General features: G+C 34.9%; 1 protein-coding gene across 2 annotated transcripts in view; it reads right to left on the bottom strand.

The window, feature by feature from the left end:
* Positions 1 to 2,795: 2,795 nt before the first annotated feature.
* The window catches only part of LOC150092667 (putative protein tag-52), a 177,256-nt gene continuing 155,607 nt past the window's right edge, over positions 2,796 to 24,444 (bottom strand). For both annotated transcript variants that reach the window (XM_090414638.1, XM_090414639.1), the window contains 2 exons: positions 17,004 to 17,154; positions 2,796 to 3,780 (listed from right to left, as the gene is read on the bottom strand). In XM_090414638.1, coding sequence (XP_090270764.1) covers positions 3,694 to 3,780; positions 17,004 to 17,154 — 238 coding nt within the window. In that variant the 3' untranslated portion in view covers positions 2,796 to 3,693. The remainder of the gene's footprint in view (positions 3,781 to 17,003; positions 17,155 to 24,444) is intronic.

Here is a 24,444-nt window from a genome sequence, read left to right as displayed (position 1 = left end):
CCAAGTGAGGTCTTACCAGGACTTGTAAAGAGAAAATTATTTATTTTTCTTAACTTGTCAATGTTCATTTCAGCATTGCCATTATTCTCTGAGTTGTATTTACAATTTTTGCTATATGATCTTTGAACTTCAACTTCCTGTCTACTAAAACTCCAAGATCCCTAGCCTCAGTTTCTTTAAGCATAATCCCACATATAATACAACACTCATTGTTTAGGTTATATTTGGTCATTCAAACATAATTAAATTGAAATATATAGTGATCTTTAATTGACCATGATTTATAAACATCTAATAACAACAAGTTCCGCCAACGGGGCTGTTCGGCTTCTTAGACTTCCAGAATTTAATTTCGCTCAAATCTGCAGGAAGTGCTCTCATAACAGTGACTAACACAACATGCTACATGCATGTAATGTTACGCATTCTGTTTTAATGTTTAATTTATACAATAATGTGTTACTCCATTTTCTCTGTACTAGCCACCTTGAGTTTTTTCTCTTACCGTTATAAGCCCTGAAGAAGCTGAACAGTCCCGTCAGCGAAACTTGTTTATTAGATGTTTATAAATCATGGTCAATTAAAGATCAATATACATTTCAATTTAATAATACAACATTGGATATATAATCACACCAAAGTGCATGACTTTACATTTATTAACATTAAAATGACAGTCATTTTCACATGCCCACAATTCCAGCGTATTCAAATCATTCTGCAAGTACAGCATATCAGCAGCACTCCTGATGACCCTACATACATACAAATAGTTGTATGTCACATGTTAAATCCTTCCCAATATCATTAATGTACAGATTGAATAACAAGACCAAGGAATGATCCTTGAGGCACACAACTGGTTACCTTGAGTCATGCAGATTCACATCCCCATATACCACTTTGATATCTGTCAGCCATCCTCTTATCCATGCAAATAGTTTAAAATTCAATCCCATATTCTCCAATTTATGCAATAGTCTTTCATGCTGTATTCCATCAAAAGCCATAGCAAAATCCAAAAGTATCATAGTGTATCCATTCCCCTTGTCTAACTCAGTGGTTATTATAGAATATGAACAAGTTGCTAAAATCATGACCATCCCTTAGTAAACCCATGCTGTTCATTGCAAAGTAGAGATTCTCTGTCGACCCATTTCTGAATGTGAGCCCTAACCAACCTTTCCAAAATTTTCACCACTACTCTTGAGATACTGATTGGTCGATAGTTGGATCCATCGATCTTTGCACCACCCTTGTGTAATGAGATTACCATACATTCTTTCCAGTCCTGTGGAATCTTCCCTGTTCTGAGACTCAAATTATATAGCCTGGTCAAGGGAATAGCCAGTTCAGATGAACACTCTTAGCATCCATAATGATCCCATTAGTTCCTATTGCAGAATTCTTATTCAGTTTGTGCAATGGTTCTAGTACTTCCTCTTCATCCACAAGTTTCTTCATATGGTGAAGAGGTAGTGGTGAATTCAATGTTGCATATACCAGGTTGATAGCTTTTAGCAATAGTCTTGCTAAAAGGTTGCTCATTAGTTGAACAATCACTTCGGCATCAGTCATCTGCATTCAATAGTTATTCTTTCAAATTCATTATTAAGTATTAAATGTCTTTTAATTAATTTAATGAAACAATTAGGTGCTTCTGTTTGCTTAAAAAAATAATACAGAATAAAGATATTTAGATAACTGCATATGTATACACTTGATTGACGATCTTTTGGAAGCTGGCTTTTTTTTTTTGTGTGTGTGGGGGGGGTCAGAAAGAAGGAGTAAAGATGGCTTCTTTCCTAGTTCTAATGTCAAGAAATGAAATGATTAGATCAGTAATACTTCAAGAGGTTTAATAATATTGAAATAAAATATAACTGAAGGGATATTATACCACTTATTTTAATGTAGCCTATTCAGTGAAACCACAAAATCTTAACTGAGAGGCAGTATTCAATGTAATGCATCCTATTTTTCTTTTTTTCCCCCTCAGAAAATATAACAATGGCTTATACATGGATTAATCTTTCATGAAATCATCCATCATTGATGATTGTTCTGTCATTTTTCAACAGTCTCCATCATTCCCTATACACTTTTGCCATTGCTAAGCTAGAAACCATACAAGTTTTTACTCTAAAGTTGGAGTCCTTCACAAGCAGCTTGTTTCAGTTCATCATCTGCTAAATGCCATCCTTCAGAGGGCCAAAAAAGTAGCAGTCAGTTACAGGATGCCACATCCAGGTTATTGGTGGAATGAAGAAAACCAATTAAACCAAATGGAGTTTGCACAAAGTGATGGTTACATCAATAGTATTTACACACATTTCACATCAACTCGTACCTTCCACAGTAAGGAATTCAATTACCATTCTCTGCTTTGTGCATGCATCTGTAACAGCTGCCATTTTGAACTACTTGTGCTGTACTCATGTGATAATTATGGCAAGACTTGCTCTGGTGGAATTAGACTACTAGTCTCCACTCACTGAGATGTAAAGTTGTGTTCCCTTCTCAAATTAAAAGGAGAAAAAAATGGGAGGCATTACTTTGTACTATTCCACATGTTACAGGAAAATAAAAGAAAAAAAGAAGGGTTGTACACTGGATAGTGATACATATACACATTTATACATATAAACTAAATTATTCATATGTGGTCAAGACTTCTGACTAAACTCATCATATAATGAAATGAGAAAAGGCCATTATTTAGAAAATCTGATTGTGACCTAGCATTGTCATGTTTCTGCCAAAGAACTGATGAAGTAACAGCATATTAAAATTAATGGGAGAATAAGATATTTTAATACACATTGAAAATTTCTTAATAACACTTGCACACACAACAGTATAACATACATAAGAACAAATAATCAATAGTTTCTTATGCATTAATCACCTAATTACATTAAAAGCAGAGGACAGTAATAACATTTGATATTAAGCTTAACAGGATTTTAAGCAAAGAAACATCAGTATTAATTAAGAGATTGAAGTGAATGCTAAAACTGAGTGAGATAAAGTTTAATATTGAAAAGTGTATAAAACATACTTGATAAATTAAATGTCATTATGAAAGATGGAGGCCACATACATGAAAAGAAAGAATAAATCTTTTACTATATATTATTGCCAACCAAACAAAAAAGCACATAAAGAACAGAGAGAGAGATTGGCTCCTTTTTATAAAGCTTCACTTAACACTACATGGAATGCAACTTTTATATTTATACATACTTGTGCTTTCTTGTGGATACAGGAATTGCTAAAACTTGGATAACCTATTAGTAACATGCTAAAATTGCTAACACCATGTAATGTTACAGATGCACGATAATAACAGTATTCAGAATTAAATTTAATTTTCACAATTGCAGAAGGCAAGGAAAGTAATGTGTACAAGTGTTGTGAAATCACTCAGAAAATTTCAACAACAACAACTAAAAGAAATCCTGGGCATGAATGGGAAGAGCGCCTGACGATGTGCAGAATCATGATTAACAAAGGAACATGTACCCATTGTACGGATGGATTCCATGGATTACTTTTTTTATGAATATTAAACAATAACATGCTATTAAGGAATAATATAAAACTTATAGGCTATTATATCATCAGGGCTGCAGATCACATCCAGGAACAGAAATAATTTTTGTCGATAATTCATGAACAAGTCATCAGGGTTTATCTAAATGTAAGGCGTCTAACTGCTTTCCATATGGACTTAGTTTTTGGTTCAGGATTCATATGCTGATTTTTCTTCTCACTTACCTAGAAGAGAACATATTTCTGCTTACACATCTATAAAGGCTTAGGTATTGACAATTCATATTCAATTTAAGTATCTATTCTCAATCCCCCCCCCCAAAAAAAGAAATTATTATTATTGTTTATGTATTTATTTATTTGTACTCTGAGAATGCTTGTTTAAATCCATTAAAATATCAGCAAATTTAATAAATTACTATATTTATTTTGTTCTTGGGGTGTTGCAAGTTAATAAAAATATTTTGCTCATTTACTTAAAATCCTAAAGAAATGGTTTGAATTTTGTACCTTATCACACTGTTAATCAATTCCTGATATGTACCTTGAAGAGAGAGAAGATACTATGATTGCACTACATAATGAAGTTTCCATTATTACTAGTTTCTTATCAACACTTTTCTTCCAAATTAAATCTGTTATTTGTCAGGTTCACCAATATTTTTCCAATCTTACATTTTAGTCTTCCAAGGTACTAACAGAACCATGGTGACTTTCTTTTCTCGACCTTTTTTTGTTTAAGTAACTATATTTGGAAGATGAACTCTGCTTATGCATTCTTGAATGCTAATAATGTCATACTCCTTTCTAATATAGAATATATCAGAAAGGAGTATGATTCTGTACATGATGCCATCTGTCCACCCTCCCTTAATTTTACTTAGAACTCATATTTATTCTCCCTACTTTCACCAGTAGTTTTATTTCTAATCAAAACTCTCAATATCTGTAAGTTAAATTAGTTTGAATATTATCTTGTCTACTAATTTAGCAGTTTTTTTTTCTTTTTTTAAATTCATAAACTTATTCAATAAGCTCACTATCAATATTAGCCTTGCTTATTCTGTTATCTCTTTTTTTTAAAAAAAGTTTAATTTGGTATCTTCGGGTTGCTTAAGAGGGTAAAGCTAAATAACTGGGAGGTGTGATCTCCATATAGCCTTTTAAGGAATGCAGAGAACCAACCAGGACTTCTGCCCTAATGCCCAATCCATACTTTCTCATGGTGCACTTTATTAGTAAGTATCTACTAGGATACCAAGCAAACAAGGATGGAATGGCAATTTGGGATTTCAAGCAGGCTGGGATTGTGATCTAGTTAAGCATGGTTTTGCTGTTTTTGCCAGGGATACAGGCCAAACAGTGAAGTCAGCTACTAGAACAAATTCAAAATCAACATCAGCAGAGTTTACAATTGGCATCATTAATGGAAAAGAAATGGAACTAACAGAAGAATTGGATAAGTATCAGATCAACATAATAGGTGTTACTGAAACAAAAATTAGTGCAATTCTTCTAAACAACAAATACATGATGTTATATTCAGTTAATAGTGATTTATTATTCAACACTAAATGTGAAGATACTCTTCTTGAATGGCAGGCAATATCAAGTAGTAGTGATACGGACAAATATCAGAATGGAGAACTGGATAAGGAGACTTATTTGTGCTTATAGTCTCACAGAGGGTTATACTAAAGAACAAGTGCAGTAATTTTTCAAGGCATCAGAGATGGCAACTGACACAAAGAAAAAGTTGATCCTTGTTAGAGATCTGAACAGTGAAGTAAGAAATGATTACCAGACATATAGAAATGTTTTGGGAAAATATGAAGCAAAGAGAAAAGCTAATAATAAGTACCTGCAGGATTTCTGTTCAGGCTATAGACAAGTTAGTACTACCACCATCGTTCCAACATAAAGAAGCATGCAAATTCATACATACAGAGAGGGAGGATGCAAGAAATAAGAAAATTTTCATTGACCATGCTGTTGATGTGATATCTTCACAATGACAATAGCATACAGAGGATTTGAAATCTGAGGTGATTATCATTTCTTTTCGATATGAATATCATATTGAAAAGAAACTGTGTAAGAAAGTTTTATTATATTTTAAAATGAATCAAAGTTGAGTAGTTTTCAGAGATTAATTGTATATTCAAATACACAAATATTATTCAAGAGAGAAAAAAAAAAAGTTGAGTCAAATCTTGGAGATTGACCGACTCAGCCAGAGAGGCATGTGATGAGGTGGTCTGCAGGGGGATAGAAAAATCAAAACGTCATAATGGATTCAGGCAGTTAAAGAGGCAGTATAAAAAAAAAAAAAAAAAAAAAAACAAAAAAAACATGGAAATTTCTGGCAAGTAAGTCAGGTTGTGCTCTTAGAATATAGATAAAAATGTGAGAAAGCAAAGCACTGTGTAAAACTATTATAGTTAAACAAAAGTCAAGGGAAGACTGGTAAGAACATGAAAAATAAATACTAGGAAGGTAGCAAAACATTCTTGGAGGCTATTGAAAAGCTTAGAAATGGGAAAGAGTACTAAAAGAGATCAGAGGTGATGAAGATGATATGTAAACTGAATATATTCTAGATATCTGGGGGAATATTTTGTAAGTAATCAGGAGTACATACCAATACTTGAAGCAGAAAAAGCCATCAAAAACTTGAAGTGTGGAAAGGCAAATGAAGTAAATGATATTTGATCATAAATGTTAAAACATGGAAGTGTCAAAGTTTTGCAGGGGTTATGCTGCATAATTCAGAAGGTTGTCTGATCAAAGAGTCAATTATCAGATGATTAGAGGAATAGACCTCTCATAACACCTGTCAATAAAAAAGGGAAATAAAGCTAAATGTGAGAATTAGAGGAATTTCCCTAGTGTGATTCCTGTTAAGATTTATGCTAGCATACTTACTTAAGAAATATTGTGGAAGGGAAGTATGGAGAAGGAAACAAGCTCTATGCTGGGAAAATGCATATGGTGCCAATAGAAAAGCTGTTCAAAACATTAACTTTGGTGTAAATGGGGCATTATATATAGTCTATATCTGAGTTGCAAGCCAGTAGTTAGAAGTGAAGGAAGTAAGGAAAACGGTTTGATGTGAAATCAGATGTGCAACAAAGGTGTATACATTACCTCCACTGTTATTCATCATCTACAATCAGTCACAAAAGTCAACATACAATCTTAAAAACAGCATTATTAGATAAACTATAAGAATTTGAGAAGTGATGCATTTGTTACAGTAAAAGATTAAGTATATACAGATGTGTTTGCCTAAGAAAAGGAGAAAATATCAAGCTAATATCTTCTTCTTTGTCTCTTTCGTCTAAGATGGGTTGAGTCTTCTCTTGAGCAGGATCTTCCAGTCTTCTCTATTCCTTGCTGTTCGAAAAAGTTCGAAAATGTTCTGCATCCCGAGATGTTCTTTATTCATTTCAGCCAAGTAATTCTTGACCTTCTTTTTTCAGTTGGAAAAGTAGTGACTAGGACGTTAGGAAGTCTGTCTGCGTCTATGCGTACAGTGTGGCCAAACCATCTCAGTTGTTGTTTTCTAATTTTTTCTATTATTGTCTTTTTATACAATAATTCTTGTCTGACTGTGCTGTGTTTTCATTTCTATCCAACTTGTTCTATTTATTTTTCTTAAGCATTTCGTTTCAAATGCCAGCAGTTTTTTTCTCCTCTCTTTTCTTAGCTGTCCATGCTTCTGCTCCATAGATGACTGCTGGTATAATTATTGATTCATATAATCTGATTTTGGCTTGCTTAGATATCTTGTTTGTTTTCCAGATTTTCTGTAATTTTCCCATAGTGGTCCATCCTATCGCTATTCTGTGTTTGATTGTTTTGAGTTCATCTATTGTTTCTGTTAGTTTTGATTCAAGATATATGAAGTTGTCTACTTGTTCTATTTGTTCTCCATTTAGGGTGGCTGAGATGGTAGTTCTGTTCCTCCCTATTTTCATCACTTTCATCTTTGGTATATTTATTGTCATGTCATATGTTTTACAGGTTTCGTTTAGCTTGTTTATCAACCTTTGTAGTTCATTTGGGGGTTCTTGCAATAAGGACGAGATCATCTGCATATTTGTTATTATTTATGTTTAAACCATTGACATTCATTCCAGGCTCATTGTCTATTACCTTCTTTATGGGTTCTGTTGTGAGTGTGTCCCTTTTAATTATTGCATTTGTCTTAGAGTAATATTTTACCAGAAACTGTATTATATATTTGTCTATTGCTTTTTCTAGTAGAACTTTAAGAAGGATTTCTCTGTTGATTCTATCGAAAGCTTGTTTAAATCCACAAAACAACAATATAAGTCTTTATGGTCTTACCAGCTGAGCGCTGCTAGTTGGCACATTATGAAAATCTGGTCTATAGTTTCCTCAGAAACCAGCTTGTTCTAGCCTATCATTTCTTCATAGGTGTTTTTTAATCTATTTTGTATAATTCTTATGAATATTTTATAGGTGTGGAAGAGTAAATTGATTGGTCTGTAATTTCTGCAGTCTCTTTTGTGTCCTTTCTTGTATATTGGGATGATCTTTCCAGTTCTCCAGTCATCTGGGATCTCTCCTGTTTGTAGTATTTTATTGAATAGGGTTGTTAAATATTCTATTGATGTGCTGCCTCCATATGACCACAGTTCAGTAGGGATAGTATCAATGCCTAGTGCTTTGTTTTTCATCTGTTTTATTGCGTATCTAACTTCTTCTTGTAAAATTTTTGGATGGTTGTTATTCTCTCCTATTGTTGGCATTGTAGTTTTGTTTCCTTGGTGAAAGATAGTCTTAAAATGGTTTGACCAGATTTTTCTTATATCTTCAATATTCCCAGTTTCAGTCATTGTTACTCATTGTTACTGCTTTTGCTAAGAATTCCTTTGTAATTTCTCTTATAGTATCATGGAGGAATTTTAGGTTGTTTTATTGGTATGCTTCTTGGCATTTCTTAGCTTTTTCTTCTAACCATTTTTCTTTTGCTTTTTTGCAGAGGTGTTATCAATTTTATTTTTTATTTAGTGCTGTGTATTTTTCTCTATTCTCTTCATTGTTTTGATGGTTTACAAGTATCTTGGCCTCTCCTTTCTCTTCTATTGTAGCTACGATTTCTTGGGTTATCCACTGTTTGTTTATTTTGGGTTTGCTACCTAGAATGTCTTCTGCAATTGATAACACTGTTTCTTTTCCTTCTTCCCATTATTTTCCACTGTTCTGGAAGATGGAGAGTTTTAGCAGCAAGGCTTATACGTTGGTCATACATAACTGGTAATTAGTTTACGGAATTAACAACGCATAAAAAGTATATTAATTAAAGGTAACTTTAATAAATAACTTCTATATTTCGGCAACGTCACGTTGCCATCTTCAGGAACATAAAGATATGGTATGTGCACGCAGGCACTAACAAAAGCAAATGAGGAAGAAAGCAAGAAACTAATATTGTTTCTAAAGTCTTAATGGTGCCCTCTGGTGGGCTAATTTGGTTGACTTGGCATTTGGGGTAGTTTCATGCACCCAAATTTGTTGAGGTTAGGAACGGTTTTTAGAACTGCTGAAGATTCCCTGAATAATCTTTCGTATTTAAACTTGCTGCGGTGTATTATTTTTGTTTTCTTCCAACGAATTCTATGGTGGGTATCTAAGGCATGGTCTGCCAGCCCAGAGTGGCTGTACTGGTGAAACCGGATGTAGTCTTTGTGTTCTGAAATCCTGATATTTGTTGTTCTGTCTGTTTGGCCAAAGTAGGACAATTTGCAGCTGCAAGGGACCTGGTATACACCAGGTAGGTCTAGGGGAAGTGGTCTTTGGTAGAGCGGATAAGGGATGCCAACTTTTTATATGGTCTGTAACAAGAAGTGAGGTCATATTTTCTGAGGATATTGGTTATTTTTTCAGAGGTGCCCTGGATGTAGGGGATGGTGATAGATTTGGCGTAATCTTTATTGTGGAGGGGGGGGGGGGAGTTTACTGGTTTGAGTATTTTTTGGATTTTTTTGGGGTTACAGCCATTGGCTAAGAAAGTGTTGTGGATGTGGTTTAGTTCAGTAGTTAGGGCCTTGTCATCTGAGCAGATTAATTTTGCCCTGTTATATAGTGTTTTTATAACCCCATATTGTTGTGAGGTGGGGGAGGGGATTGCTGGTGAATGTATCTGCCAGTATGCGTGGGTTTTCTGTAAACAGAGAAAACCAAAGATCAATCAAACTGGTGGGTGATTAAAGTGTCTAGGAAGGGGAGGGTGTTGTTTTCCTCTTTTTTCTAAGCTTAACTGGACTCTGGTGTGTTGATTGTTTAAGTGTGTTAGGAAGGAGTAGAGCGAGTCTGGGCCATGTGGCCAAATAGCGAACACATCATCCACATAACGAAGCCAAATAGTGGGTTTTTGTGGGGCGGAGTTTAAAGCTTTCTCTTCAAAGGTCTCCATAAAGAAATTGGCCAAGGGTGGGGAAAGTGGTGAACCCATGGCTGTCCCCTCTATCTGTTTGTAGAACTTTCCTTGCCAAATGAAATAGAATGAGTTCATTGTGAACTAAAATAGGGCTATGATATCGAGAGGAAACTTTGGAAAAATTGTCCTACTTTGGCCAAACAGGCAGAACAAAAGATATCAGGATTTCAGAACACAAAGACTACATCCGGTTTCACCAGTACAGCCGCTCTGGGCTGGCAGACCATGCATTAGATACCCACCATAGAATTCGTTGGAAGAAAACAAAAATAATACACCGCAGCAAGTTTAAATACGAAAGATTATTCAGGAATCTTCAGCAGCTCTAAAAAACGTTCCTAACCTCAACAAATTTGGGTGCATGAAACTACCCCAAATTTGGGAGACTTACATTTTGAGAACTTCAGCCCAACTGCGAAGTCAACCAAATTAGCCCACCAGAGGGCACCATTAGGACTTTAGGAACAATATTAGTTTCTTGCTTTCTTCCTCATTTGCTTTTGTTAGTGCCTGAGTTCACATACCATATCTTTATGTTCCTGAAGATGGCAACGTGACGTTGCAGAAATATAGAAGTTATTTATTAAAGTTACCTGTAATTAATATACTTTATATGCGTTGTTAATTCCATAAACTAATTACTAGGAGAGTTTTAATTTCAAGCACATCTGTTCTAAAAATCGACTTCTGCAAGCTAATACACAAGAAATATATTTTTAATGAAAATATGTATGCCACAAAAGTCTACATACAAAGGAAAGACAATTAGAAATGTGCATGATTCACACTTCTGGAAAATAAATTAATATTATGTACGCCATCCTTTGGATTCAATCACTGCTTGTAAACTCCTGGGCATTGACAGCACAAGAGATTTTGTGGTATCCAGTGTAATTTCAGACCAAGCCTGCATTAATGCTTCCTTCAAAGATTCCCGATTAGAGATAGCATGTTTTTGAACTCTTATCTCGAGTACATCCCATAGGTGTTCAAATTTGATTTAAATCCAGTGACTGGAGAGGTGAATGGAGCTGTTCAGGTATCTTATAAAGCAGTCACTCCTCGACAATCTTGGCTATGTGTTTAGGATCATTATCCAGCTGAAAGATCCACTGACTTTCAAGTTATAAGCTGTCAACAGATGTCTGTAAATTGGCCTTCAATATCTTCAAGTATTGTAGGCAATCCATTGAATGAAATGAAATTTCATTCAATGAAAACTAATTTCCCAACCCCAGCCACCGCCATAGTTCCCCCACACCATTACAATGCTTCCACCAAGCTCGACTTGTGAACCAAATTTTCAGGTATCATTTCTTCATATTTCCATTGCCAAATCTTTCCACAACTGTCAGATTAAAAATATCATATTTGCTTTCATCAGTAAATAGAAATGTTTTCCAAAAATCAAAGTCTTTGTTGATATACTCTTTGGCAAAGTTAAGTTCTTTTGTCTGATTTGTTAAGGTTATTAGACGCTTTCTTCTTGGAACTCTACCATTAAATCTTTTAGATCTAAGAATTCTTCACAGTCTCAGAATGCATAGTCTTACGTCGTCATTGTAATACATTGTTAAATTTGGAGCAGGTATTTTCGGATTTGACTCGACTCATTTTACAACAGCTAGAATATCTTGATCACTTAATACTCTAAGGTGACCACTTTGAGCTTTGGTGAACACATTTCTGGCTGACTTGTAAATTCTTAATAACAGTTTAGACACTTGAACAGCTTTTTACAACAATGTTTGAAATCTCACCATAAGACCCCCGCCCCATTTTCCAGGTGTATTATCACATTTCTCATGTCCAGAGAAATTTTTCATCATGGAGTAATTTTAACTGGAACACTAAAAAGAGCTTGACTCAAAATTAACTTTTCAGTAATGTAATACAATACCGTTTCCTGATTGCTTAAATAAGAATGAGTTTGTATGAAGAAATTGAAATACATGTATGCAGATTTTGATGTGATTTTCAAAGTTATTTGCATATTCCTGGGAATTTATTTTGTTTCAATCAGTTATTATTTTACAATATTGTTCATCATCATCATCAAATTCCTGCCATGTACCCTCAAGGGGTGTGCAAGATATGATAGTACTACATGAAAAATTACATCGTTACTAACTTCCTATCTACAACTTTCCTCCAGATCAGTCTACTACTTGTCAAGACTCCAATATTATCAGATCTTATATTTTCTGTCGTCTAAGGCACTTTGTACCGTATCAATCCACCTACATCATGGTCTTCCTCTGAGTCGTTTTCCTGCAAACCTGGCAGAGAACACTTGTTTTGATAATCTTTCCTCACCCATTCTGTTTAAATGAGCACACCACCTGAGATTAGCTCTGCTAACACATTCCTGGATGCTGACAATGTCAAGTTCTTTCCTAATATCCCCGTTTTTAACATGATATTACCATTGATGCCATCTGTTCATGCCTCTAATCTTTCTCAGGATTCTCATATCTGTGGTCTCAAGTCTTTTACTTCTGACCAGCTCTCAGATCCATAAGTTAAAACTGGTTTGAACACTGTCTTGTATATAGCTAATTTAGTGTTCCGACTAATTTCTCTCTTATTCCATATGAATTTATTCAATTGCCTTCCTACCATACCAGCTTTGTAAATTCTGTTGTCTATTTCCATATTTAATTTACCATCTTCACTAAAAATCGTGCCTAATTAGGTCAAATGCTTTACTTGTTCCACAGGTTCCCCATTCAAAACACAGTTGACATTTTCAACGATTCTCCCTATTTTCATTGTCTTTGTCTTTTTATTGCTGACCTTCATACCATATCTATTACAATAGTTATTCAATTTAGTCAGGGAATCTTGCAGACTTGTAACGGATTTATTTAGAAGTATAACATCGTTGCATAAAGCAAAGAGCTGACATTAACATCTCCAATTTTGATATCAGGTTTAATACCACTTTCCTTCATAATGTGATCCATATAGAAAATGAATAACAGAGGGGATAATGTACACCCTTCTCTGACACCAGATTTAACATTAAACCATCTTCCTGTACTTCCTTCAATTCTGACTGCTGACTTACAACTCAAATAAAGACTAAGTATTGCTTGATATAATGCCCCATTGACACCATATAACTGTAGCATATTGAATAGCTTCTCTCTTGGCACCTTGTCATATGCCTTTTCCAAATCGACAAAACTTAAATACAGATCTTTGTTATATTCCAATGTCTACTCAACTATTTTTCATAATGTGAAGAGCTGATCCGGACAGCCTCTATTTGGCCTGAATCCAGCTTGTTCTTCACCAAGATTTTTTTCCCATTATTATTCTCAATCGTTTCTCAAGTATACTTGCATAGATCTTGGAAGGAACACTCAGTAGGGAAATACCTCTAATTCTCACATTCAGTTTTATTTCCCTTTTTATATATGGGTACTATGAGAGCTCTACTCCAATCATCTGGAATTGTCCCTCTGTCCAAGATTTCTGAACCATGCAGTGCAGCCACTGTAAGACTCTTATACCACCATACTTCAGCATTTCTGGTCGAATATCATCTACTCCTGCTGCCTTTCCACATTTCAGACTTTTAATGGCTTTTTCTACTTCAAGTAAGAAGATGCATTCTTGACTGCATGTCTGCTGAGTGTTTTTTTTAACACCGTGCTATCACTGCTTGTTTCATTTAGCAATTTTTCAAAGTAATTACTCCATACTTCAAGGATATCTTTTTCTCCTGTGTTCATGTCACCTTTATCATCTCTAACTCCTATTACAGCACTCTTTCCTCCATTTCTAAGCTTCTTCAACAACCTCCAGAATGTCTTACCACCTTCTTGATATTTATTTTCTATGTTCTTACCAAATTCCTCCCATGACTTTTGTTTAGCTAGTTTTACAAAGTTTTCGCTTTCTTACATTTGTCTCTGTATTCTCTAAAAGCAAAAGCTGACTTATTTGCCAGGAACTTTTGATATGTTTTCTTCTTTTCCTTCACTGCCTCTTTAATTTCCTGTGTCCACCATGGAGTCCTGATTTTTCTATCCTTGCAGACAACTTCACCATATGCCTCTCTGGCTGAATCAATGAGGGTTTTCTTCAAGGCGTGCCACTGAATCTGCAAGGTTTGGTTCCTGTTCTCAAACTCTTTAATGTTTTCTTCAATAATCTTTGTGTATTTTAGTCTACAGGTCACATCTGAGAGCTGCTCAACTTTTATTCGCTTTAAAACTTTCTAACATGTTATTCTTTTCAATATGAAATTTAATTTTATCCTGCTCAAGACTAAATAGTGATCGCTTCCAATTTCAAATCCTCTGTACACTCTGGTGTCCTGCACCAGGGAGAAAACATCACTATCAACAATAACATAGCCAAAAAGACTTTTCTTATTCCTTGCCTCTTCTCTCCATGTGAATTTGTGCACATTTTTATGTTGGAACATGGTGTTAGTAATAACTAGTCCATGTCCTGAGCAAAAATCCAACAGGTATTTGCCATTATTATTAGCTCTGCTTTTTTCTCCAAATTTTCCCAAAGTATTTTTGTATGTCTGACAATCATTTCCTACTCTGCTATTTAGATCCCCAACAAGAAACAACTTTTCCTTTTTCATTGTGTCAGTTACTTTTTCTAAAGCATCAAAAAATTCCTCCATTTCTACCTTAGTAGAACCTTCTGTGGGACCATAGGCACAAATAAGTCTCATTGTCCAATTCCCCATTCTGATATTTGCCCACATCACTCTACTTGAGACTGCCTGTCATTCAAGAAGGTTAGCCTCGTATTTAGTGTTGAATACTATGGCTACTCCTTCTTTTCCTTGATTGTCATTTCCTGAATATAACATTTTTTATTTATTGCTCAGAAAGAACTCACCAGTTTTCGTCTTTTTTTGTTTCAGTCACCCCTATTATGTTGATCTGATACTTATCTAATTCTTCAGCTAGCTCCATTTCTTTGCCATTCAGGATTCTTATGTTGATAGTACCAATCTATTTAAATCTGGCGATGTTGAGTTGGGGTGTGCTGTCAGATTTGTTCCAGTAGCTGACCTTTCGCTGTTCGCCCTGGTTCTGAAAACAACTGGGCCTTGGTTAACCAGGCGATGCCCCAGCCGACATGAAATTTTGTCATGTTGTACCATCATTTCTATATTGGTTTAATCCGATAAGAATACAATTTAGTTGCTTCAAGGTCAGTACGGGTAATCTCGTTGCCAGTGGTAAGCCACCGGCAACAAGATTACCCATACTGACCTTGAAGACGTGCAAACGCTTGCCTTGCGGAGCTAGCAGCGAATACTCGTAGATGGTATATGAGCCTCACAAGCCAACTACGAATATACTCTTATGTTGATTACCCGTACTGAACTTGAAGAAGTAAAATTGCTTGCCTTACGGTAACAAATTAGGCCCGAGTAGCGTGGCAGCGAACGTGTTAAAATAAAGACACGTTCATGCAGGCACTACACACAGTAAATGAGGATGAAGCAGGAAGCTATTGTTTCTCCTAAAAGTCCTGATGGTGCCCCCTAGTGGGCTATGTATGTATTTTTGGCTGTTGGGCTGAAGGTCTTCTGATGTAAGTCTCCCAAATTTGGGACAGTCTCATGCAACCAAATTGGTTGAGGTTTGGACTGTTTCTTAGAGCTGAGGCTGATTCCATGAATAGCCTTTCAAATTTGAATTTACTATGGTGTATTACCGTGGCTTTCTTCCACTGTATTCTGTGGCGTGTATTCAGAGCATGGTCTGCAAGACCAGAGTGGCTGTACTGGTGAAACCAGATGTAGTCCTTGTGTTCTGTTCTGAAATTCTGATATTTCTTGTCCTGCCTGTTTGGCCAAAGTAGGACAGCTTATACCTGCAAGGGACCTGGTAAACACTAGGTAGGTCTAGGGGAAGTGGTTGGTCTTTAGTGGAGCAGATAAGGGACACCAATTTTCTATATGGGCTGTAACACGAAATCAAGTCACGTTTTTTAGGATTTTGGTAATTTTTTCCAAGGTGCCTCGGATGTAGGGAATGGTAATGGATTTAGAGTAATCCTTGTTGTGAAGGGGGGGGGGGGGTTGTGGTTTAATGGTTTCAATATTTTCTGGATTTTTTTTGGGGGGGGGGTAGCCATTGGCTAAGAAAGTGTTGAGGATGTGGTTTAGTTCTGTGGTTAGGGCATTGTCATTTGAACAGATAAGTTTAGCCCTGTTGTGTAGCGTCTTAATAATTCCATATTGTTCTGGAGCGGGGGATTGTTGGTGAATGTATCTGCAGTGTATGGGTTTTCAAATTTCACGAAACAATAGCTTCCTGCTTCGTCATCATTTACTGTGTGTAGTGCCTGCGTGCATGTGTCTTTATTTTAAGTTCCTGTGAAGATGGCAAAGTGATGTTGCCGAAATATTAGAAATATAGATTAAAGTTTAATTTAATTTATATCCTGTGTACGTTGTAAATTCCTTAAATTATTTAATAAGCAATGTGTAGGAAATGGCTTTAGGTATAGGTTGTATTTATAAATAATTTACAGCCATTTATAAATTTTGAATAAACAATTCAAAAGTTGAGAATAGTTTTCAAAAGATATGTTCAAATTCTCACAATTTGGTTTAACCATGATTGCACATGTAATCATTCACCAAACAAATTTAAATTTACTTCTATAATCCATTTAATTATTTTTTTAAAATCAGTATTGATAAAAATATCATAAGTAAATTGTTGATAAGATAGTGGGGCTGTGTCTTAATTGCTGACCCATAATAATAGACTCCTTGAGGATATAAAAGAAACTATATGTTGCATCACGTTTAACCTGTAAATTTGAACTGAAAAATTCTGGTATGAAATTTCTTTAACAAAAGAAACATTAATAAACTATTATATACCTGAAAATAACTTTTCAAGTTATTTTCAGGTAAATTCCATTCTTGAAAAATTCATTAAATGAGACTCTTTCCATGCTAATACTTAAGCAATATATTCACCTCTTTTTGCCTAACACTTCTCCTTATGCTCGAGTTTCTTTCCATCTGGGGTTGACTACACTGTCGACGAACAAGTACTGCTCTCTTTAAAGGAGGCAATTTATTTTTGTTCTCTTTTTGAATAAACTGCTGTTGTTGTTCTTGAAGCTTCCTATATATATATATAAAAATACTTATACATGGTTCAATGCCTAAATATTAAAGAATAGCCTGATTAGACATGTAAAGCATAAGAAAAATGAATAATTATACATCAGATTCATATTGCATCTTTGAACAAAAGTGATATTTTCTATCATTTTATAGAAAGATTTTTAAAGAAATCATATTTTTAGAAGAATGAGGAGCCTAGAGTGTCAGGAAAGCACCCTGAAATTTCATTTCCTTGATGTAATATGGCTATGCAGCCATATTACATCAGGAAAATAGACCTCTACTCTACATTAAGTTAAGAGGTCTTCATGATTTATTTTGGTACAACCATTATTATGAGACTGGATGACACATAACACAATACAACCATATTTGTTAAAGTTGGATGGATTATTCACCACAAATGGTCATTCTATACTTTGAGCAGTTTGAAAAACAGATCTTAGATGCTAGATACCTGCACTGATTTTGTTCAATTGTAGTTAAAAACAAACATGCTACACTCAGTGAATTCCTAGTCATGAACTGCATGTGTGTGTTTAATACAGATATAAATTAAATTATTTTGATGGAAATTGCTTACTCAATAAATGAAAAACTTGTCTAAACTTTTGTCTCATGTCTTATAAACTCTTTATGTGCAACTCTGTGTAATTGGGAAAGTTTCTTAATTGGGCCATATTATGCTAGTCCCAATGTGACCCAATTATCCAGAATCCACTAAATATACACATATATTCTGACATTAAACACTTTTTTGCAAACCTTTCCTCTCCCATTCTGTTTAGGTGACCATAATTTTTCTTAAAACTGTTGTCTAGTCTTTTTTCTCATATCTATAGTGTCAATTATTAAGTGTTCCTCCCCCCAACCTAGCTTTCAGATTCTTAAAGTTGATTTGAACACTTTCTTGAATACAGTTACTTTTTGTTTTGACTAATTTCTCTCTCTTCCATATAAGTTTATCTTGTTGATTCCCAATGATACCAACTTTATTTATTCTATTATCTATTTGCATAATTTAATTTGCCATCTTTCCTAAAAAGTGTACCTAAATAGTTGAAATATTTTACTTTTTCAGTAGATTCTATATTCAGAATACAGGCTGTTTTCAATGTTTCTGCCTGTGCTCATCATCTGAATTTTTTGTTAATAATTTTCATACCAAATTTGTCACAGCAGTTATTCAGTTTGCTGGTACTGAATTTAATGGCATTATATCACTGCATAAGGTAATGAGCTGATATTAACATTGCCAGTTTTGATATCAGATTTAATGTAGCTTTACTTCATAGTGTGAATCCAAATAGATGATGAATAAGTGTAGATAGCGTGAACACTTGTCTTACTGATTTTACATCAAACTATTTATCTCTATATCTTTGAATTTTAACTGCTGACTTAACTTTATATAGTCTATATTAAGTTATGCCGGCCTTGGTTGGCCGGGTGGTTAGCGTATCCGCTCTCCAGCCAAAAGGCTGCGGGTTCGAATCCCGCCGTGGGCATGGATGTTGTGATTGTCTGTGAAAGTACTAGTGGTGGTAGTCGGCAGTAGATGGTGTTAGCTGATGAAGGTTGGTGGAGTGGTGAGATGAAAAGTTGTAGAGTAGATGCCCTCCCTCGATGAGTCTTTGGACTCCCTGGAGGTGTGATGTAGTAGTAGTAGTAATAATAATAATAATATATTGGTCTGTATAATGTCCCATTAACACTGTATAACTGACTTTTGAATAGCTTTTCATATAGCACCTTGTCATATGACTTTTCCAGATCTACAAAATTTAAATCAGCTCCTTATATTCTAATGATTTCTCAACTATTTGTCTTAAAGTGAAAATCTGATCCTTACAATTTCTATTTATCCCAAAACCCAGCTGGTTCTTTAATTTGTCTTCTATAATTTTTTTAGTCTCAAGTATACCTGCATATGTCTTACCTGGAAAGCATTTAGGAAAATGCTTTCTAGGTAAGACAGCCAGCCTGGTTGGCTGAGTGGTTAGTGTATCCGCTCTCCAGCCAAAAGGCTGTGGATTTGAATCCTGCCATGGACATGGATGTTTGTGAAAATACTAGTAGTGGTGGGTGGTAGATGGCACTGGTGTAGATAATTGTAATTGTGGTTCGTTGTAGTTGGTGAATTGAGTGGTGGAGGCAGAGAGTTGTAGAGTAGGTGCCCTCCCTTGACGAGTCATTGAACTCCCTCGAGGTACCATGTAATAACAATAATAAATTTTTTCTGTAATTCTTACATTGTTTTACTTCCCTTTATGGACAGGTACTATGAGAGTCCTGTAAATTATCTGGAATTTGGCCTTCTGACCAGTACTGAATTATGCAGTGCAAAAAATTCAAAACTTTTATACTGCTATATTTGAGCAGATCAAGTCAAATATAATCTATTCCAGTTCCTTTCCACATCTTCAATAAAGATTATTGAAGAAAAAATGAAAGAGATTGAGAACAGGAATCAAACCTTGAAGATTCAGTGGCAAACTCTGAAGAAAACATTGATTGATTCTGCCAGAGAGGCATGTGGTGAGGTTGTCTGCAAGGATAAAAAAATCAGAACTCCCTGGTGGACACAGGAAGTTAAAGAGGCAGTGAAGGAAAAGAAGAAAGCATATCAAAAATTCCTGTCAAATAAGTCAGCTTTTGCTTTTAGAGAATACAGAGACCAATGCAAGAATGCTAAACACTGTGTAAAACTAGCTAAACAAAAGTCATGGGAGGACTTTGGCAAGAATATAGAAAATAAATATCAAGAAGGTGGCAAAATATTCTGGAGGTTGTTGAAGAAGCTTAGGAATGGAGGAAAGAGTGCTGTAAAAGGAATTAGAGATGATAAAGGTGACATGAAAACGGTAGAAAAAGATATCCTTGAAGTATGGAGTAATTACTTTGAAAAATTGCTAAATGAAACAAGCAGTGATGATAGCACAGTGGTAAAAAAACACTGACCAGGCATGCAGTCAGGAATACATATACATACTTGAAGTAGAAAAAGTCATCAAAGGCTTGAAATGTGGAAAGGCAGCAGGAGTAGATGATATTCGACCAGAAATGCTGAAGTATGGTGGTATAAGTCTTACAGTGGCTGCACTGCATAGTTCAGAAATCCTGGACAAAGGGACGAATTCCAGATGATTGGAGTAGAGCTCTCATAGTACCCATATATAAAAAGGGAAATAAAACTGAATGTGAGAATTACAGAGGTATTTCCCTACTGAGTGTTCCTGGCAAGATCTATGCAAGTATACTGGAGAAACAATTGAGAAGAATTGTGGAAGAAAAGCTTGGTGAAGAACAAGCTGGATTCAGGCCAAGCGGCTGTCAGGATCAGATCTTCACTTTACGATAAATAGTCGAGAAAGCATGGGAATATAACACAGATCTGTATTTAAGTTTTGTCGATTTGGAAAAGGCATATGACAAGGTGCCAAGAGAGAAGCTATTCAATATGCTACAGTTATATGATGTCAATGGGGCATTATATCAAGCAATACTTAGACTTTATTTGAGTTGTAAGTCAGTAGTTAGAATTCAAGGAAGTACAGGAAGATGGTTTAATGTTAAATCTGGTGTGAGACAACGATGTACATTATCCCCTCTGTTATTCATTATCTATATGGATCACATTATGAAGGAAAGTGGTATTAAACATGATTTTGCTTTATGCAGATGATGTTATTCTTCTAAATAAATCTGCTACAAGTCTGCAAGATTCACCGATTAAATTGAATAGCTCTTGTAATAGATATGGTATGAAGGTCAGCAATAAAAAGACAAAGACAATGAAAATAGGCAGAATCATTGAAAATGTCAACTGTGTTGTGAATGGAGAACCTGTGGAACAAGTAAAGCATTTCAGCTACTTAGGCACAATTTTTACTGAAGATGGTAAATTAAATTTAGAAATGGACAACAGAATCAGCAAAGCTGGTATGGTGGGAAGTCAATATTGAATAAATTCATATGGAATAAGAGAAATTAGTCAGAACACTAAATTAGCTGTATACAAGACAGTGTTCAAACCAGTTTTAACTTATGGATCTGAAAGCTGGGTCAGAAGTAAAACACTTGACCAAAGACTAGAGACTGCAGATATGAGAGTCCTGAGAAAGATTAGAGGCATGAACAGATGGCATCAATGGCAATATCATATTAAAAACGAGGCTATTAGGAAAGAACTTGACATTGTCAGCATCCAGGAATGCGTTAGCAGAGCTAATCTCAAGTGGTATGGTCACTTAAACAGAATGGGTGAGGAAAGATTATCAAAACAAGTGTTCTCTGCCAGGTTGGCAGCAAAACAACCCAGAGGAAGACCAAGATATAGGTGGATTGATGCAATACAAAGTGCCTTAGATGATAGAAATATAAGATCTGATAATGTTGGAGTCTTGACAAGTAACAGACTGATTTGGAGGAAAATTGTAGATAGGAAGTTAGTAATGATGTAATTTTTTTTCATGTAGAACTATCATATCCTGTACACCCCTTGAGGGTACATGGCAGGAATTTGATGATGATATTTTTATATAAATCCCCACTCATGAAAGGTTTAATACCCATAATAGAGTTCACATTACTATTGAGAGTTCACATTACTATGTAATATGTTATATTTTTTATTAATTTCATTTTTTTGGTGTGTGTTTTTATTGTTGTACAGACTGTAAAGACCTGCTCTAGACCAAACCTCTTCAATACAATTCAGGTTTACAATAAGCAGGAGACAGGCAGGAGGCAATTTCACATCAGTCACTGAAATTCATCTCTCACATACAAGACTATTAACAAAATTTTCATTCCCACAGATTTAAACCTGCAACTTTTTGTTTGAAGAGTGGGCATGCTAACCACTCAGCTAACTAGGCCGGTATATAATTAAAACAGATTTAATCATATGAGATAACTGGGGAGGGATTAGCCTTTTATCTGTTCCTTAAGATATTTACAAGACTTATTTTAACAGAAAATAAAATATTTGATAAATTTGATAAGAAAGAAAAGGATAAGAGATAAGTTGATAAGAGAGAATAAGAAATTTTCAGAAAATAGTTCTTGCACAGATCAAATAAACACTATGGGAATAACTGGACTATCCGTGGAAAGAACATACAGTGCTTTGGGAAAAAAAGTCAACGGACACCTCCGCCCCCATAGGCAGGGTGCATCATGCCATGTAATGAGTCATATTTGTATCTGGTATAAATTGGAGTAATATGATATTGTCAAGTCAGTGCAACTGTGTCCAAGTGAAATAACTGCAAGAAAGGAACTGACAGAGTTTGAAAGAGACATTGTGAGTGATAGGATGCTATGTTGCAGACTTATCTGTTCAGCGAATTGTTGACAAATTGGGCCATCCCAAGTCAACAATCAGTGACACCATACTGAAATGGAAGGGCAGGGAGTTAACTGCAAGTGCTACCTGCAGTGGATGACTGAACAAACTCACCAAATATGACTGCAGGGTGCAATGAAGGATAATATGTAAAAACTGCCATTTGTCAGGCCCAGAACTCTGCATTCAGCAGCACACTAAAAGCAAAGCTCTGGGCATAGATTGGAACACGAATCTGCACAAAAACATTCAGAAGTAAGGCTCACAACATGGGTTTTCATAGTAGGATCGCAATATGCAAGTCCCGCAGCACCAACATGTTGTGCCATCTTCAGTGGTGCAAAAAAGTAATATAGTGGTAAATGGAAGCTTGGAAAGCTCTGTTATGGAGTGATGAATCACGCTATACCCTCTACTGAGCAGATGAACAGGTGTGGCAGATGCCCAGATACAAGGCGATAATGAAACAGAAAACATAGAACAAGTTTCTGTTACCTCAGAAGTCTAATGACATGTAATTAAGCTAAATACAAATGGAATTATATACATGCAATTAGTATGATACTATTACTGATTTATAATTATAGATAAAAGCTTAGCAAGCACAATAAAAATCAATGTAAAAAAAAGTAACAAGTTAACAAAAGGTGATAATGAAACAAAATAAAAATTTTGTTATCTCAGAATTCTAATCATGTCTAATTAGGCTATAATTACATGAAATTATATAATTCAGACAATAATACATTTGGTTAGAACCACAAGATGGTGGCAGATGTCTGCTGTACTCTCTTCACCAAATGCTATTTAATATCACTGATAGTTTGGGTGGAGATCAACTGCCCCCCCTCAAGTATCCAAAAGTTAGAGCTAAAACGCCCTTGCCTACTTACTCACTACCTCTCTGAGAATTAAAAAGGCATTAGTTTTTTTATGTAATCACATACACATAATTAGTATAATTATGATTATTCTAATTACACAATTCTTAATCTTATTTACATTGTAAATATAATTACAAAAGCAAAATAGCATTCATACAGATAAGGGGCCCATTGGATAAGAAAACAGCTAGGCAAAAATACTAAACTTAGAATAACTTAAACAAATGTTTCATTGTGTGGGAGAAAAACAACAAAACTTGAAAAATCACAGAATAAACTATAGACTTAATATTACTGAAATAAAAATAACATTGTTTTTTAATTTCTTTATAATTAAAAAAATTAAGTTTAATTTTTGTTATTTAACTAAAAACATACTTTTTTTGTTGTTGTTCAGAGCAACCCTTATGTCTCCCAGTCAAGTAACACAGATTATGTAGATGTAGAGTAATATGCATACATTTTTTGTGATGTATAGAACTATGCTACAATATTTATAGCAGTAAAAATTTACATGTATATATAAATCAATCATAGAACTCTTGATATTTTAAAAATAATATGATTAGGAACATGAGATGACAACAGTTGCCTACTTATACTCTTGCCCTGAAATCTTTAAATCCATCAATAGCAATGAACTCAGCTATGGATGACAAATAAGGGGTGATGAGCTGTCTATCAACTTCAAAAGTCAGTCAGTGTTGTCTAAAAGAGTTCTGCCTAGTCTCTTTTGGGAATAAAAGGCATCCTAGGATTTATAAATATTTAAATTTATAAATTTTAAATATATTAAAGGAAAATCAGTGGTTGAAAAACATTCTATATGTAGATGAGACATAGAAATTTGTAACTGTGTGTGGACATAGGGTGTGGCAACAATCACTTATAATTGTGAAATTTTCTTTACCTGTGACACAATCTGATATTGAAGTTATAGTGTATTTTATTTGTTCTAAGCATTTTTATTATGGTTACTGCACACCTTAGGTTTCAATGGTTGGTGAAATTGCCTTTCAAATGTCTATTTTTTTTGATAAAATCTATGGGATGA

This window comes from Typopeltis vanoorti, chromosome 25, assembly GCF_054136105.1.
Source record: "Typopeltis vanoorti isolate ZY-2024b chromosome 25, IOZ_Tvanoo_1.0, whole genome shotgun sequence".
Classification (NCBI taxonomy): domain Eukaryota; kingdom Metazoa; phylum Arthropoda; class Arachnida; order Uropygi; family Thelyphonidae; genus Typopeltis; species Typopeltis vanoorti.
Note: the sequence above shows the minus strand (reverse complement) of the source record. Positions and strands in the feature narration are given on the sequence as shown.